Consider the following 19413-nt stretch of genomic DNA (forward strand, 5'->3'; position numbering starts at 1 on the left):
GAAATAGGCCCGTAACAAGTGGTACCAAAGCCAGTTCTCGAGCAGGAAAAGGGACTTAGGAGTTGGTGTCAAGAGATGTGCCTCCATACCGCGATTTGTGAGCAAGATATCGTGGTGCCCCGATACAACTTGCATAGCACCAAAGAAAAGGTAGTTGCTGAGACCGAGGAGATGGGTTCACCTTGAGGCCATGAGCAGATGGGCGAGACTGTCAAAAGACTGGTGGTTGATGTGACTTTGCATGATGAAGCAATTTCACGCGTAGTTGAGTCATTCAGAGGACTGAATGATGAGGTGACGAGCCTGCGAGAGCAGGTAAACTTGCTGATGGGACATATTACTTCACTGACTACGACAGTGACCACCCTGCAGACTAAAGTAGGAGAGCTTCAGTTGAAGAACTGCACTCTGCAGTGGACAGTGATCCTAAATGGCAAAAATGGTGATAAGCCATCAAAGATAGATATGCTAAGGCTAGAGAAGTTTAATGGTTCGAGAGATAGCAATACCATATATAACTTTATGTTTCAGGTAGAAGACTACTTCGACATTCAGAATGTATTGGCCGAGGGCCTCAGGGTGAAGGCAACAACTCTACTTGATGAAGATGCCATAGCTTGGTGAAGACTGAAATGTAGCGACATGGAGAGAGGGCACTGCATAATTGATACCTTTGAAGCCTTCAAAATTAAGCTATGAAACTACTTTATGCCACAGAATGTACAACGTCAAGCTTATCGGATGGTGTCAGAACTCAAATATACTGGAGCCTTAATAGACTACACCAGGACGTTTCAGAAGCTCATGATAGACGTACCCAATATGCCAGATGAAGACAGACTCAACTGGCTTATTGTGGGACTACAACCTTGGGCACAATCTGAAGTAGAAAGGAGCAATCCTGAGACTTTAGAAGATGCGTATGTGATGATCGAGCGACTAGTGGATACACAACACAAGTCCTTCACTCCATCGACTAAGGTTAGGAAGAAGTCAGATCACAAAGGTAAGAAGGAGGATCAACGCGATAATAAGGGTGAGGCGTCGACCCAACAGCATTCCGACAAGAGGCATAATTATAAAAAGCACAACACTAAAAACAACAAAAAATCAGTTCTGACTTGTTGGTTTTGTGGTGAAAGACATATCGCTAGGCAATATCCAAAGTGCCACATGAGGGACGACGGATAAGCCAATGCAGTGTAGGCAGTGAGTAGTGACGCTGATGTCATGCAACCCAGGATGGGAGCCATATAGACCATCAATGCAGTTAGAAGTTGTACAATTGAGAGCATGCAGGTTAGCAAAGAACTCATGTACCTGGAAGTCATTGAGAATAAGAAGTCTACTATGACAATGGTAGACTCTGGGGCCACGCATAACTTTATCTCACGGAAAGAGGCAGAGCGGTTATACTTGAAGCTTGGGCCAAAGCAGAGGACCATCAAGATGGTGAACTCAAAGGCCAAACCTATCCTTGGTGAAATAAGGGATGCAGCTATGTAAATTAGGAGTTTGGTTAACAAAAATAACTTTCAACCGATTTTGGGCATGAAGTTTTTTCGCAGCCAGAATATGATGCTGTTGCCGAAGGTTAACTCATTGATAATCGTGTGGACAAATTCTTCACATACGGTGCAATGCCTTACTCTTTGAGGCATGTCTTCAATGCTATCAACTATGCAATTAAAGAAGGGTGTCAAGCAAATGGAGTAAATATTCCTAGTCGTCATGTGCACCGAAGAAGGGAAGGTGGAAGCAACAGTGTCACCGACTCTTGTCCCACTATTGACTGAGTTTTGGGGGAGTGATGCCCTCGAAATTGTCAAAGCGTCTGCCACCAAGATGCGAAGTCGACTATAAGATAGAGTTGACCCTTGAAGCAAAGCCCCCAACCATGGTCCCTTATCGCATGGGACTTGAATATGAGGAGTTGCGCAAGCAATTAGACGAGATGTTGGAGGCAAACATTATTCATCATTTTAAGGCACCCTTTGGCACCCCTTTCCTGATCGCCAAGAAGCTCAAGTACCTTCCCTTGTTATTGATATGTTTGATACGTTTCCGATTGATACGTTTTCGATTGTACCAAGTATACATGTGCTTAAAAGTAATATAATCACCATGGAAATTAGCACACAAGCCATAATTATCATATCAAAAGCAAGTAGACAACACAAACAAGACATTGAGATGACATGCAAATAATCTACAACAAGACTAATTTGATGTGCACAACTTCCTTTGTATCCCATCGGGGTGGTTGTGAAGATGTCCAGTTGAAGAGGCGGATCAAACCCCACTAGCAGGTGGTGTCTCTGTAGCATTCAAAGGTGGGCCATGTAAGGCAAGGTGCTCGTGGGGCGTCACCCAGGGTTTTCCCTTGCTTCGGCAAGAGTTCTGAGTTATAAAAAAAAAATTCCCCAGTATCTCAATTTATATTGATCAGTATTGGGGAGCATGTGCTTACTACAAGAGCAAATACCAGCTTTCTTAGTGATTTTCATGAATCTAACACGATGTCTTAGGCATGATCCTTTTGCTAGAAAAACAACACCCAATAAGGGTGTCAACGGGTCAGGTTTGGTTTGGACTCAAGTAGAACCAAACTTAAACCAGATATTCGGGTATGGTATCTGGATCAGACTCTAGTCTAATCGGATCTACTATAAGAGAAACCATACTCGAACCCGATAAGAACTACATGAACCAGACCATACCTGATAAAATAATATTTTTTTATCATTTTTATATTAAAAAGTTGTGGGTCTTAATAGGAACTCAGGTCGGGGCCGAGTGTGGTATAAAGTTTCACAAACTGTACCCGGATTCATGTATTAATCGGACTTTCGGGATCCAGAACCGGGTCTTAATCAACTCTTGTTATTTATCACCATACCCAGACCCTAATAGGGTTTGGTCTGGGTCGGGTCCAGTTAACCCGACCCGTTGACACCCCTAATCCAAAATACGATTAGTGGTGGCCAGGTTTGTTGCATCATGTGCGTTCCAATATCCTTGGTTTACAAAAAATTGGCACGAGTATGGTTTTTTATTTTTTAATCAATAAAAAACTATTCTTTTATCAAGGGGGGCTCTCTGCTTTTGCGTCTGGAGCTTTAGTGCCTGACGACTTTGTAATGAGACGTTGCAAGTTCAAAACCCAATGGTATGATTGTATAACTGGTGGGGTCTGCCTAATCCTCTATAAAAAATATATTGTTATGATATATTAATATTTCATTAAAGAATGTTTAAGATAATACCATACATGACAGCGTCCTTGTCAGCGTGTCCGACCGTGTCACTAGGAAAACATAGCCAAATAGTGTCCATGTGAAGTAACAATTAGAGCTGTTAATGGGTTGGATATCCTATCTATCAGGTACCCGAACCCAAGTTGTTATTTGGGCAGGCTTGTGTAAACCCTGGTCCAGAGATGCAAACGGATCAGATCCAAAAAATCGGATCCAGTCCGGTCAGAACAGCAAAAAATCATCAAAACTTTCATACTGGATCGGGTCAGTTTGCATCCCTACCATGGTCTGACACAAACCGGACCCATTGACAACTTTACTAGGATTCGGATCCTTTTCCTGTTAGACTGTGGTAGGATCCGAAAGCAGGCACCAAATCCGACCATGATGATCTCATGGAGATCACCGGATCCGTCATACCAGATTCGCATTGATTCGATCCGAAAGATATTCCAGTTCCAGCTTCTCTCTCTCTCTCTCTAATAGAGAGAGAGAGAGACTTCTTCCTTAGCGTGTTTCTTCTGGTGATTCTGAGAAAGAGAGGATGGGAGGTGGTTTGGTGGCGGTGGAGGATGGGTTTCCGGTGGAGCGCCTCTTCAACCAGGGGACGTCCTACACTTACGACGACGTGATCTTCCACCCTCGCTACATCGACTTCCCGGCGGAGTCCGTCGACCTCACCACCAACCTTACCCGAAACATCTCCCTCGCCACCCCCTGCGTCTCCTCCCCCATGGACACCGTCACAGAGTCCTCCATGGCCGCCGCCATGGCCGCTCTCGGCGGCATCGGCATCATCCACTACAACAACAACCCCTCCGACCAGGCCGCCCTCATCTCCCGCGTCAAGTCCCTCCGCCTCGGCTTCTCCTCTCTCCCTCTCTGCCTCTCCCCTTCCGATACCGTCCGCGACGCCTTCGCCTCCCTCTCTTCCTCCTCCTCCTCCTCCCCCGCCTGCATTCTCGTCACCGACTACGGTACCACCAAATCAAAGCTCGTGGGGATCGTTACAGAAAGGGATCTTTTCTCTGCCCCCGATCGCGATACCTCTCTCGGCGATGTCATGACCAGAGATCCTGTTTCCGCCGCCGCCGGAACCAGCTTCGAGCAGGCGGCCGCTTCCCTGATCGCCAAGAAGCTCAAGTACCTTCCCTTGGTCTCCGAAGATGGGTCGCTTGTGGAATTGTTGAGCAGGGAGAATGTGAAGAAGATGAGGGAGCTGCCAGTTTCGGGCGCGAAGCCGTCGGTGAGAGCGGACGGGAAGTTCCTGGTTGGGGCGGCGATCGGGACCAGGGAGAGCGATAAGGAGAGGCTGGATCACCTCGTGAAGGCGGGGGTCGATGTCATTGTGTTGGATAGCTCGCAGGGGGATTCCATCTACCAGAGGGAGATGATTGTGTATGTGAAGAAGACGTATCCGGGGCTCGACGTGATCGCTGGGAACATTGTTACGGTTTACCAGGCGCAGAATTTGATCAAGGCCGGGGCTGATGCGTTGAGGGTGGGGATGGGGTCTGGGTCGATTTGCACCACCCAGGAAGTTTGTGCGGTTGGCAGAGGGCAGGTTTAATCTCTTTTGCTTACATACTTATGCTCTTCTATTACACTTTTCTGTTGTCGCCGGTATCGATTTGTATCATCGTGTGATTATTTTTCTGTTGGTATCTCTGTGAGCATCATGGAACTAACTTTAGATTCACCTAAGATGGTGGTATTACTGAGACCATGTTCGTAACCATCATTTGAAGATGCTTTTGTTTCCAAGTTTTTGATTTTAGGATCACAGAATCTCATTTTGGTGTTACAGAAGATTACATTATCTTCCTTTTCTGTTGTAGTTCCTTTTGTTTTCTGTGTTTTTATTTGTTTTGGTGGTGCATAGGCGACTGCAGTTTATAAGGTTGCAAGCATTGCTAGTGATAGTGGGGTGCCTATCATTGCCGATGGCGGCATTGCAAACTCCGGGCATATTGTCAAAGCCTTGTCATTGGGGGCATCTACTGTCATGATGGGGAGCTTCTTTGCGGGCACTGAGGAGGCTGCTGGAAGCTATTTCTACAAGGTAGATGCACTCTACAGTTTTTGTATTCGAAACCAAAATACCATCCTGTTGATTCCATGATTTAATCACTTGATTCTGTTCCAAGTTTTTATTTCTATTGAATGTGGCAATATCTGGAGTATAGCATCTCCAAGTTTTTGTCTTCCGTAGTGATTCTGTGGTTTATTCTATTTCTTGCAAGTCTTAGTGATGCATCCTTTTACGTTTATAATCATATTCAGAATAATCCTTCTGTTCTATTATAATTTAAGCTATGCTGCTGCATAAAGTATGAGGACGTGTGCTGCACTGCTGCTATTGCTCGCATATGCATTGGAAAGTGAAAAGAAATATAATACTTTGAAAGGAAACTAGGAATGCTCAAAATGGGAAGATGTTGAGGAATGAGAATGCACACAGAAGCGTTTGAAAATCAGTTATATGGAAGCTATGCTTTCGTGCTCATTAATTATCTTCCTAAGTTTCTCTCAAACTAACTTATACTACATCTACAGAGGCTACTCTCTACATCAATGCTTCTTATGGTGTTTAGTTTCATATCTAATGCATATAATATGGATTCTTGGGGTTAAAACCATTCAACTTTATTTCCTTGTTGCTGAATTTTGTTATGATCTATGTGATCTTTCTTTGTGAAATTTGACTGCATACATGAACTTGTCTTGTAGTGCTTATATATTAATCATTCTTAATTCGTTTTAGAAATTTCTTCTCACTCTAGTTGGTGTCATGTATTGACATGATATTTTTGGTGAAACTGCCCCATCCCCATCCAATTTTAAAACGTGAGTGTGGTGCATTTCCTTGCTATTTGCATCACTGACTTCACATGATTTTGCTGGAATGATTGTTCTTATTTATATGCTTAAGTAGTTTAACTCTTGACATTTAATTTGGTCAGGATGGTCGTCGGTTGAAAAAATACCGTGGGATGGGCTCTCTTGATGCTATGACTAAAGGAAGTGATGCTCGATACCTAGGTGATAAGTCAAAGCTTAAGATTGCTCAAGGCGTTTCTGGGGCTGTGCCTGACAAGGGTTCTGTTCTCAAATTGATTCCTTACACAATGCAGGCTGTTAGGCAAGGTTTTCAGGACCTTGGTGTCTCCAGTTTGCAGTCTGCACATAAGTTATGCAGATCAGGGGGGCTTAGACTGGAGGTACGAGTTGCACTTAAAGTTGCAGAAACTTATAGTTATAATCAATAATGCCAAACATGTTTATGTGTGTTTTTGATTGGTATACAATTTTCAGTACACATATTTTGAGATAATGAAGTTTATGTGTGCCTGTATGCCTTGCAGGTAAGGACTGGAGCTGCACAAGTTGAAGGTGGGGTGCATGACTTGGTTATGTATGAAAAGAAATCTTTCTGAGGTTGTATTTCAAAATTTTAGATCACCTAAGTAAGCTACTTCTGTATCATGGAGGAGTGTTATTTACTATTCCATGTATTCGGAACTTGTTATATTTACGGCCAAAAACTTGCTTGAGATAAATAACTTATGGTGGATTATCATTTTTGGTGTGCCTTTCTTTCAGTGATAGTTGTTGTGCTGGTTGATTCTCCTTTGGCATGTATGTGGCAGACGTGTTTTTTTCAAACTAGGTGGTATATTCACTTGGTTATTTTAAAAGAAGAATCTTCAAAATATCTTATTTTTAAACATGTCAGATTTTTATTTTGTCTTGATGATGCTATCTTAATTCTTGATAATATTGTGATATTGTCAATGCACCACTATTTGTCAAAACTACCTCAGTTTTTTCCCTTTAACTATAAAAGAGCATGCACTGCATCTTAGTTGAACCTAGAACATATGTTTTTGCATCTCATATTGTAAAAAGTCTTTGATGGATAGGCCTACTTGGATCTGCCTCATTGACACTACAAAAATTCAATTAGTAAAAAGGGAAACTAAAATAGGTACCTTCCTTTGAGAAAAATAATGATAAAAGTCTAAAAGGTTACCGAAATGTTCTGTAGTTATGTATTTAAAAAGGTATGCATTTTTAGTTATGTATCAACACATTTATTACCTAAATATCCTATTGGATAGCTGATCTCTTGCGTTCTATTGATCTATGGGTGGATAAAGGCCCCAGCCCAGGTATTTTCCTGGTTTCTTAGCTAAGGACGTTGGCTTCAGGCCTTCATACTTTCAACTATGAAATTTGCACTCACAAGCCTGCCTAATTCAGATCTGTCATGGCTAGGGCCTTTTGTAATTGGAACTTTGCCTAATTCTAGCTGCCCCGTTCAACTCTTTTTTTTCCTCTAATGGGGACTTCTTATCAGCTATTGCTTCTTAATAACATTTCTTGTTTGTTTTTGGAAAAGAAAAAGATGAGGTGTTTCTGAAAATGCAGAGATAGAATGATTTACAGAGACATTCTTTTTAATAAATCTGTGATTGTGGTTATAGAACTGGACATTCCTAAGTTTTCATCATCCAAAGGTGTAGCTTTAGCCAAAAACAGTTTAATCAGACATACAATATATTTTGATTCCAAAGTGGTGGCTCCAACTTGCTCATACATCAAGGCTGGTTATATTTGATATAAGGCACCTGGGCAGCTATCAGATTCATGAGAAGTCTCACTTCTCTTAGAAAAGCCCTTAAGATTGGAGGAAAGGTGGGCAAATTGGTCAATTAGCTTTCTTGATGAAAGTGGGGAAAAAGAAACTCTTGCCTTTACGTATCAAATTATCAATCATTCTTGGAAGAAGTTGCCTAGTTTGGAGGTCAGATGAATGAAAGGCTACCTTATAAGAAAGATTGTAGGTAAAAACATGGATTTGGCTGATGGAAGGACATTGAAACACTTCTCCCTTTCCGCAACATTGGATCTCTGTGTAAAAGAAGGAATTGTTCTTTTGTTGATGTAATCAAGAATCCTCTCAATGTCTAGTAAATACTTTGTAAAGTTATACTTTTGATTGGACAAAGTTTTTAATAAAATGCTTTTCCTTCTCTTTGATTTTTGTATTGAATAGGGACTGGCTGAAAAAGCCACTTGAGAACGAGTAAAAGGGATGGTTTTTTATTTCTTAGGAATTAAGAGTTTAGACCCAACAGCTTCCCTTTTATGTTTCTCTTGAAGATATTGAGGACTCATGAAGCATGCCGTGCATGTCTTCAAGGAATTGCAAGCAAGTACAATGTTTCTAGAAGAACTCGATAAGTTATTGATATCTGTCTTCATCTATGTAGAAAATAATAGCAATAGGTGCTTGCATTGCCATCAATCAGGCGCTACACTAGATCATCCTCTCCAAAAGACAAATTTTCCTTAATAAGAATTATGTGTAGTAGAATTCTTCATTGTGACATGGTGCATTCTGTTTAAGGGAGAAAGGTCTTTGTGTTTTCCTAAAGCTGATATTGTGGGGAGTTGATAACATGCATTGGGTTTCCCAAAATGTTGTGTTGCACCATGGGCTTTTGAAATACATGAAGATATTGGCTTGAAGCTTGCTAGAAGCTGGCATTTATATGCATATGAAACAATTAAAGGTTAGGAAGATGATTTTCTACATGAAAAGGCATAAAATAAGGAGATCTTGCACCACTCTTTGTGGCAATGTTCTATCCAGGGTCCCACTGCTCACTCACCCACAATATGCCAATTGCTTGATTATTTTTCAGAAAGGTTTATCTTGACAAGCATTGATAATATTTTTGGCTCTAAACATATTTAGAGATGCGTCCAATTTGTAGATCGATTATATCAAGCATTCTAATACACTTTTCTTGATCATCACGAGGCAAAGTTGAGAGAGATAAGAAACTTTACCTGCTTTCAATTCCTAAAAATGGTTGCCTGAATATAGGAGATCTACCAGTCAAGGTGGATCCCTCGTGGTTGTGTAATCCTTTATATCAAGGAAACCTCCTCTCGAAAAAAAAAATGTTGAAAAGAGGAGAGTCGTGGATGTAGGTTTTTACGGAACCACTTAAAAAAACAGTTTTTCCTGTGTTTTTTTTTGTTCCATTGTGAGTGGTCGTCTTGTGTGTTGGTTAGTGCAATAAAGGACGTTGAAGCCTTTCACTAACGTCCCATCAAATTGGTGACATTCACAAGTCACCCATATCCAATGATTCAATGACTAAACTTTCCTCGTGCGTCTGCCGCCGACTTGGCACCTTAGTCGGTGCCTAGCCAACAAAATCGATACCTTTTAACAGTGGCGTAGCTAGGATTCATGTGAGAGGAGGGGGGGGGGGGGCAAACAGGGGTGTAGCAAAACAAATTTTTTTTTTTCTGTGTGATAGTAGTCGGGGGTTCGGGGGCAGCACCCCCGAAAAAATTTTTTTTGAGATAAAATAAAAAGTGGCTGCAATTATTAATAAAAATCTATTTCATATGGACAAATCAAACTATTTGCTGCAGTCAGGACTGGGCTACAAAAATGGATAAAAATCTATTTCATATGGAATCAGGGCTGGGTTAGGACTGGGCTTTAAAAAAAAATAAAAAAAATTAACTGTTTCAGGAGGCAGGATTCCCACATAAGAATTGCAAAGCCTAGCTACGCCTCTGCCTTTTAAGATACCCACATAAGAATTGCAAAACCTAGGCATTTTACTTACGCCTAAACAGATTAAGGGGGGACTAGTCGGTGCTTAGTCAGGGCTTTTGACTACATGGGTAGTATGGCAGGTGGTGATTGGATGTCTTCCTTGATCATACTACGGTTGTCCCATTCAATGTTCTCATTATCAATATTGGCCCTGAATGGTTTGGCCACCGATTCAGTTGTATCGATCGATACTGATACTCAAGTGAATCGTTCTGTATTGGCCCAAAAATAATAAAAGATTATTATGTGTCAATCATAATGTGACACTCGTTAAAACCATTAAAATAAATTTAAAATAACATTACATTTTTTGGTATTTTTTTACATTTATTAAAAAATAGCCGATTCAGGCTTGCAACGTATCCATTTTCTATTGATATGATGCGTATTTGCCAATAAAGGTTGATACTAATAACATTGGTCCCATTCAATGTTGTAAGTATCATATTGTATCGTACAATACAATACATATTGTAAGTATGGCCTATTTTGATACGCTACACACCCATATCGCGATACAAGTGTGTATCGTATCTGTATCGGTTGTATCATATGATATGTGTCTGACACACTTTCAAAAGGTCAAAACTCGACTTTTTTAATTTTGGATTTTAAAGACCTCCCTAGGGCCAATTCTCTGATTTGTATAAAGGCCTCTAGAAAAAAACTCATGCATTCTAAGAGGCATGAGAGCGATTTGGGAGTCAATTCGTGCACAAGGGAGGTGGCTTTTGCATATTTCTCATGTAAGAGTGCATTTCTCATGGAAAAATAAGATAATGATGATTTATTGAGGTTATATTTTCAAAAAACTTGGTTATTTAACACTTAAGTGTTTATAAACTTAGGTTATTTTGTTTTTGTCTATGTAATATGAAAGATTGAGTCTTGTAGCATGTTCTTAATTGCAAGATATTTAAAATTTTGCATTGTTATGTGAGATATGCATGCAATATTATCTATATTAGTTGATGTTTGATGATGTCTTATGCATCTCATAGAGATATCAATGCTTCATATGCGATTTTATGGTTGTATTTTGTCAATTCATCATTGCTTCATATATTATGATTTTTATAAATTTTTTGCTAATTTTTTTATTTTCTTGTTTTTTGGAAAAATTTTATTAGAAAATTATGATTTTTTATGATACATTGCGATCTATGGTACCCAAACACTCCATTTTCCCCTCCATACCCGTGTTGACATGTGTATCCCCGTGTCAACACGCGTCAACACCCGAACACGCCATTTTACCCTTTGTACATACAAGTTTATATTTAATTTATAATTATATTTTCAGTTTATAACTTTATATTTTTAGTATATAATATATATTTTAGATATATCATATTTATTTAGATTATATTCAGTTTATTTTGAATTTATGTGATACACTATGATATATATATATATATATATATATATATATATATATATATATATATATATATATAGTTGTGCCCCCATATCCATATTTTTTAGAATTGCCATGTCGTACCCTCTGTACTTGCACTCATATTCAGGTGACAGGCTACAATACGTATCTAACTTTGGGCCTGACCGATATGGGTAACGATACGTTACCTACAACCTTGGTCCCATTGACTGGTCATGTAATGCCCCAAAATTTCACACTTAAAATTTTTACTTTAATTTTTTTTAAACAACACAAAAAAAATATTTTTAAAATAGAAAATCTGATTTGATCTTTGATCCCGTCATAGTTTGAAAACTAAACCACAACAATCATTTCAAAAATATTTCATTCCATTAAATAAATACCAGAGTTTATACAAGCAAAAAACAACAAAGACTCAGAGATAGTTTAAATAAACATAATCTATACCAAATTTTTAATTGAGTCATCATGTATTGTAGCATCCGTCTTGCTCATTTCTGTGAACCTGAAATTTTTTAAATAAAAATAAGTGACACAACTTAATATCAAAACATGTACTAGTAGACCTTTATATGATCTGTAGTATGTACATAATCATGTACACAAAAATATGTCACACCTTTCATATGCAACATTACATAATATTCATATATAAAACACATCTCTTTTACGTGTTCTTTTGAAATCAATACATATTTTTATTTCCATCCACATGAAAATCTTTTTAACTGAACTGAATCTAAATACTTCCAATTAATTGAATAATCATAAGGAATTGCTTGCATCTCACAATCTCTCATAATTTATGTATATAACTAAAATAATTTAATCTAAATAATTAATAAAAAAATATTTATAAAATTAATTTAAGTAGTTAATTAAACAGATAATTATATATCTACATGCCTATCCTATATGCATGAATCATATTATTATCTTTTAAATTAAATTATTTTTGCATTAAATGTCATGATAACAAACATTTCATAGAATTAAGTGACTATCTTGATTCAATACCTAAGGCGCTACTATCTCGTTACACTATGAGCATTCGTACCTCCATAGAGTATTCATTCACACATTTTATTTTACATTTTACCCCTGGCCAGTAAAGATGCAAGCAGTAGAGTCGAGAAACCTTCGTCAAGGATTCCCGTGGTTGGCTATTATCGCAGTGCAACTGCTAAACACAAGTATGTGGTTGGACTACCAGCTTCTTTCAACTGATCTCAAAAATCCCCTTGATTCACTGTGGTTGAGAAAAATAATTAATTGTCCTTAAAATTTCTTGAATCTTGGATTTTCATTCTCGTAGGGATCCTAAATCTTGGATTTTCATCCTTACAGAAAAATTTATCCATACTACCTAGTATTGGAAATTACTTCTCAAAGAGACTACTAAAAATTCTATGGGATTGATGCTGACGTCGCTTCACATTTGACCGACTCGCTCGTCTACTATTTCTCAATGTAACACGCTCCAAAATTATTAGTGCAGCTTTTCTTATATTTTTTAGAATACTTTCTCAATGCATGCCATTTTCATAATAAATGCAACATTCTCAAAATTTACAATAAGTTGCACTTTTTTGGTCAATATCTATAAAATTTTTATGCTATGCAATATGCATCAATATACATTTTAAAAAATAATCATGTTTTTAATACGAATATCATGAATTTATAATTTAAGTATACATTTACTTCATCACACATTGATGCATCACAATATGCATTTCAAATCATTTAAAACATAAGTGATTATTAAAAATAAAGCAACATTTGTATGGACACAATTCAATGCATCATATTATATTTTTTTAATCACGAATAGATCTTAGAAGAATTTTAGAGTTCTAGATTAGCACTCATGACTCAACCACAATCTTACGTACATATGCTAATCTTAGCAAACATCTCATAAAAATATTTAATTAACTTAGGCTTCTGAACCTATAATCCCTAAAAATGAGAGTGCCAAAACCTCAAAGCCTACAATTTTATTTTAGATCCTCCACATTATATCAGATTAAATTCTAAAAGTTAAACAATAATTCAAATAAATTCATATGAATCATTCTGAGATTTCTTTTCTCCATTTTGAGATTTTCTAAAATATTAGGAACTACTTGTTCTATTTTCGATTGCAGTTTCAAAAATTATTTTAAAAATTTGGATATCACCTGCTCTATTTTTTAGCAACAATGCCTATGATTTTACTAAAATTTGAATAATATATGGCCTATTTAATTTGAAAAATCTATAAATTGTTTTGAGAATTTTGATAGAACCTTCCCTATTTTAGTATGAAAAAATTCAAAAATTATTTTAAATTTTTTGACAAAACCTCCCTTATATAGGAGTATAACTAGATGAAAATTTTGACATAATTACCACATTTTGGTTTATAAAATAAATTCTAAGAGTTCAAGAGAGAGCTAAGAGATTTTATAAATTCATATGAAGGTCCAAATGAATTTTATGAGTATATACCTTATTTTAGAAATTTCGGCAGTGCTTTCGCAACGCGTTCTTAAATTTGCCTTTAAATATGGCGATTTTGGCAGCGCTTTCATAGTACGATCTCAAATATGTCTTCAAAAAGATAGGGATTCTGCTATTAAACCATAAACGAGGTAACCTAGATAGGTAGACAAGGGTTTCAAAGGTTTCTAACGGAACAAAAAAAAATAATAAGGTTTGGGTTCAAAATTTAAGAGAGAGAGCTGGATTGGGCTAGAGAGAGGAAAGAGAAGCTATGAGGGGGCAATTTTTTTAGAAAGAGACACCCCAGGGGGTATTTATAGCCCAAGGGGCTGTCATCCCCCTAGGTGTCACCTCCAAAAAAGGAGGTTTAAGGTTGGTTGTTAGTCATTGGTCTATTTTTGATAATTTCCATTTATTATTATTTTTTTATACAAATTTCAAAAGTAAATCTGATATTTTTCAATATATCATATTAAGCACCTAAAATTTTACTATTTTACTCTTGGTCAATTTAATTATTTACAAGTATGCCCATGAAAATATGGATCTAGATAAATATTCAGATCCACTAAAAATATCTATTTAGATAATATTCAGATATGTTAAAGGATTCATTTTATTTTTGAATATGGGTTTAATATCTAGAGCCGGTAAAAGATCTAGATTCGAATATTATTTGGATCGAGCTTCTGGATTTTGGATCATGTTCAGATCTGGTTCAAGATCCATAGGGTTCAATTTTATATAATGAATTTATTTAACATTTAAAAATTATAGTTATTACATCCCTACCCTCTAAAAAAATTCATCCTCGAAATTAACTATACATTCAATTGAATAGATAGGGATATTTTTCTTGCATTTTTGTGTCTAGTTCTCAGGTACAATCTTCAATACCGTGGTGCTGACTGTTTTGTTTCTTAGTATTTTCTCACTATGATCTATTATTTGTGTTGGTTGCTCTTCCACTGTCAAGTCCTCTTGCACCTCTAAGTTCTCATGTTGAATAACATGAGAGAGATCTCTGGTATACTTTTTGAGCATCGATATATAAAATACATTATGTACCTATGCATATTGTGGTGGTAGAGTTGTTCGATATGTCGATGCTTCTATCTTTTCTAGTATCTCAAAAGGACTAATGTGTCTAGGGCTAAGTTTGCCCTTCTTACTAAACCTGAAAACACTTCAGGTTGGTGATATTTTTATAAATACATGGTCTCCAATATCAAATTTTAGTTTGCAGTGTCTATGATTTGTGTAAATCTTTTGTCTACTTTGAGTTGTAAGTAGAAGTTGTCGAGTCATCTGTACCTGATCCGAAAGGTGCTGGATGACTATTGGGGATTTAAGAATTCTATCTCCAATGTCACTTCAACATGTTGGCGATCGACAAGGCTTGCCATATAATGCCTCATAGGGTTCCATCCCAATGCTGCCATGATAATTGTTATTATAGGTAAACTCTGCCAGTTATATATGTCGATCACATTCATCAGACCAATCCAATGTACAAGCCTTTAACATATCTTCCAAGGTTTAGATGGTCCTTTCTGATTGTTAATCAGTTTGTGGATGGAAGATTGTGCTAAATTGTAACTTTGTTCCCAAAGCCTTATGCAATTATTGTCCAAATTATGATGTGAATCATGGATCATGATCGGATATGATGGAAAATGGTACTCCACATAGTCGAACAATCTTTTTGACATACAAATATGTCAGGCTTTCCAGAGTTTGATTTATTCTGATGGGCAAGAAATGTGTCGACTTAGTGAGACGGTCTACGATTACCAAATTGAGTCATATTGTTTGCAGGTTCGAGGTAACCCAACTATAAAATCCATGGTAATGTTGTCCCACTTCTACTCTGAAATTTTCAAAAGTTGTACCAAATAACCTGGTTTTTGATGTTCTATTTTTACTTTCTAACAGATAAGATATCTTGATATGAATTCCGTTATGTCCCGCTTCATTTCGTTCCACCAAAAAGTTCATTGTAGATCCTTGAACATCTTGGTACTTCCTAGATAGATAGAGTATTTGGATTTATAGGCTTCTGCCAGTAGTTTTTTAGCAAAGCTTGATCATCCAGAATCCACCATATACCCATAAATTTAATACTCGTCCTCATCACAAATAAATTGAGATTCAAGTTGTCGGGTGGTGGTCATAAATTTTTCAAATTCTGGATTTGATTTTTGCAATTGGGCGATTTTATCAAAAAAATTTGTTCATGCACCTAGGCTTGTGCATAGAATTCGCCTTGATTTCTCCAAGAATGGTTGCCATGCTATAAAATCCTCCAATAATTTTTTATGTTGACCAATTAAACAGGAGGCTGAAAATTTTCTTCTTAAAGCATTTGCAATAACGATTGCTTTTTTTGGGTGATATGTGATGGAGAAATCATAATTCTTCAAAAATTTCAACCATCTTCTCTGCCTCAAATTTAACTCTTTCTAAGAAAATACATACTTGAGGCTTTTATGATTAGAGAATACCTCAAACTTCTCACCATAAAAGCAATGACGCCAAATCTTTAGAGCGAATACCATAATTGCTAGCTCCATGTCATAGGTAGGATAATTTCACTCATGATTTTTTAATTGTTTGGAGGCATAGGCGATGACCTTTCCATGTTGCATCAATACATAGCCTAGACTAACACTAGGGGCATCACTATAAACAATGAAACCTCCTTATCCAAATAGTAAAGCTAACACTGGTGCAGTGGTCAACTTTTTTTTAGCTTCTAGAAACCTTTCTCACACGGGGGAGTCCAGATGAACTTGGCTCCATTTCTCAGCAGTTTAGTTATTGGAGCTGCTATTCTTGCAAAATCTTGGATGAATCGGCGGTAATACACGGCTAATCTCAAGAAATTGCAGATTTCGGTAATATTCTTTGGTTGCTCCCATGATATCACTACTTCAACTTTGGCTGGATCAACTTCTACGTCATTATTTGAAATAATGTGTCTTAGAAATATGACACGATCCAACCATAATTCACACTTTGAGAACTTGGCATATAATTGATGTTCTCTTAATGTTTCTAGCACAATCCTAAGATGAATTCTGTGTTGTTCCTTATTTTTAGAATAGATTAGTATGTCATCAATAAAAACTATGACAAACTGACCAAGACATTTTTGAAAATGCGATTCATTAGATCCATGAAGGCTATTGGTGCATTTGTGAGTTTAAATGATATTACCAAGAACTCATAATAGCTATATCTAGTCCTGAAGGTTGTCTTCTGAACATCATCAGCCTTGATGTGTATCTGATGGTAGCCCGATCTTAAGTCAAATTTCGAAAATAGCTTGGCTGACCTTACTTGATCAAACAAGTCCTCAATTCTAGGCAGAGGATACTTATTTTTTTGTTACTTGGTTCAACATGCGAAAGTCAACACATAATCGCATCGAACTATCTTTCTTCTTTACAAACGAAACTGTTGCACCCCATGGTGACACACTGGGCCTAATGAATTCTTTGTCCATCAGCTCATGTAGTTGCTTCTTTAGCTTGGCCAATTTGGGTAGAGCCATTAGATATGATGCCTTTGAAACTAGAGTGGTTTCAGGCATTAAATCGATAAAAAAGTACATCTCCCTCATAGGTGGTAGACCCAGTAATTCTTCAAGAAAGACATCCTTGAATTTTTGTACTATTTCTAGATTTTTAATGTCAGTTTCATAATCATTTAAAAATATAACATTAGTAAGGAAAATAGAACCTCTACGCTTTTAGTGCAAAGATCAATTATTATTTTTCAAAATGGTGTATAGAACTAAACTCAATAGTTGGGTAGTTAAGTCGTTCAAACAAGACCTTTTTCCTGTGACACTTTAGATTGGCAAAATGCTCATGCAGTCAATCCATTCCCAGTATGATATCATAGTTTGTCATTTCTAGCAAAATAAGATTAGCTAAAAGTTTGTGTCCTTCAATAGATACCTCTATACTAGGAAGGTATTTGACACAGATCTTCCTCGTTCTCTGAGGATTAACTACTTCAAGATCCATTTTTAACTATATTGTTGAAATATTGAGGAGTTTTGTGAAATTCAATGATATAAAAGAATGAGAAGCACCCAAATCAAACAATACTCAAGCATAGTGATCAGCCATAAAAATTATACCTTTGATGACCTTGTGGCTTGAGCCTGCTTCCTTTGTAGTGGTCGTATAAACTCGGCCAATATTTTGCCTTTATGGTAGGTTTGATTGGGGCTGTTGCCGTTGTTGTGTAGGCAGAAGTAAATACTGTTACGGTGGAGGTTGTGGCAGGTATTGTTGCTATTGGGGTCGTGGTTGAGATTGTGTTGCCAATTTTGGGCAATTTTTGATATAATGCCCCAACTCTTTACAGTAGATATATGTGCCCATATCACGAGGGCAAAGATACCTAGAGTGATTTCTTTGGCACTTTGAACAAGTTCTCGCGGCAGGTTGATTATGCTAAAATCCTCCATAAAAAGGATGCTGCCTCTTGTTCATCGGCACGTTGCCCTTGTTCTTAGAAAAAGGCCTCTTTTGGTACGCTCCTTGTTCAGATAACTTAGAAAGTTTCTGAGCCTCTCTGGTTCTATGGAAGTCCTTAAAAGTAGTGGTCACTTCTATTATCTCATTTAGTGTTTGTGGCCCTCTCGTAAGGACTTGGCTCTGAAGTCCTTCTTTTAAACCTTGAACATATTTTTGTGTATAAGTACGTTCGGTAGTAAAGACATTTGGATAATATCTTTCCAAATGCCTAAATTTAGTGGTGTAATCCACCAATGTCATGGTTTATTGGGTGAGGTTTAGGAATTTTTGCATCATCTTCTCTTTGGCAAAGATAGGGAAATAGGCTTCATAAAAGACCTTTTTGAATTCATCCCAGTTCATATTGGGTGAGCTCTGAAATTGTATTTCAAAAGTGGTCTCCCATCACTTTCATGCATCATCGTTGAGTCGGTTTTCCATATGTCTTTCTGTCCTCAAGGACATTGAGAACAATGAATATGCATTCTATATCATGAATTCATGACTCTGTTGCTTCTGGATCAACCTTCCTAGTAAAGGTTGGAGGATCTAACTTTAAAATTGTTTCATAAGATATATTATGAGGTTACGCTTGTTGGGCTTGCACATTCTTCGTCAATATATTGAGGGCTTCCATTATGAAATTCTTCTGTTTCTCCCATGATTTTGAATTTTTTGGCATTTTCGGTATTTTTGTCATTTTCCTGGATTCAAAAAATTAACATAAATTCTTGCGTTGGCAAACACAACATATACTTATTCAAAATTTATTTTATTTATATAGCCATATTGTATATAAGAAAATGTAACAAAGCGTTATACAAAAAGATATTTACAAGATATAAATTTAACTATTCAATCCAACCATAATAGGGTTGGTAGGTGGGAGTGGCTGGAGTGTAGATGAGATCCTCGTTATTATCTGACGAGTTCTTTGGGGTTGCCTGCCCATGTGTCAGCCCTGAACCACTAGCATAGTTAGTATTCCAACTTGTAGATGCAGCTCATGCTGTCACATTCCTATTTTGCTCAGCCTACACTTGTATGTCTATGATTGGCACCTCATTATCGGTTGAATCCATATTCACC

At 37.3% G+C, this 19413-nt stretch overlaps 1 protein-coding gene across 2 annotated transcripts; it reads left to right on the forward strand.

The window, feature by feature from the left end:
* The first annotated feature begins 3775 nt into the window (after positions 1–3775).
* On the forward strand, positions 3776–6817 carry LOC149846843 (inosine-5'-monophosphate dehydrogenase-like). Of its 2 annotated transcripts, XR_016430566.1 has the most exons (5): positions 3776–4821; positions 5140–5319; positions 6221–6299; positions 6392–6478; positions 6623–6672. XR_016430566.1 is itself a non-coding variant. In XM_089998173.1 (4 exons), exons 1-4 carry the CDS (start codon positions 3802–3804, stop codon positions 6692–6694), a joined length of 1530 nt encoding a protein of 509 aa, XP_089854299.1. In that variant the 5' UTR covers positions 3776–3801; the 3' UTR covers positions 6695–6817. The 2 variants fall into 2 exon arrangements, 1 of the variants encoding a protein (XP_089854299.1); XM_089998173.1 differs by having other exon boundaries at positions 6221–6478; positions 6623–6817.
* The last annotated feature ends 12596 nt before the right edge of the window (positions 6818–19413 follow it).

The sequence above is a fragment of the Nuphar pumila genome, chromosome 2 (genome assembly GCF_984573655.1).
Source record: "Nuphar pumila chromosome 2, dmNupPumi1.hap1.1, whole genome shotgun sequence".
NCBI lineage: Eukaryota > Viridiplantae > Streptophyta > Magnoliopsida > Nymphaeales > Nymphaeaceae > Nuphar > Nuphar pumila.

Excerpts from the sequence above, each read along its gene's own strand:
- LOC149846843 (XM_089998173.1), top strand. The coding sequence starts at position 3,802 with ATGGGAGGTGGTTTGGTGGCGGTGGAGGATGGGTTTCCGGTGGAGCGC. Across the intron at positions 4,822-5,139 it reads GTGCGGTTGGCAGAGGGCAG|GCGACTGCAGTTTATAAGGT; the intron begins GTTTAATCTCTT and ends GGTGGTGCATAG. Across the intron at positions 5,320-6,220 it reads CTGGAAGCTATTTCTACAAG|GATGGTCGTCGGTTGAAAAA; the intron begins GTAGATGCACTC and ends TAATTTGGTCAG.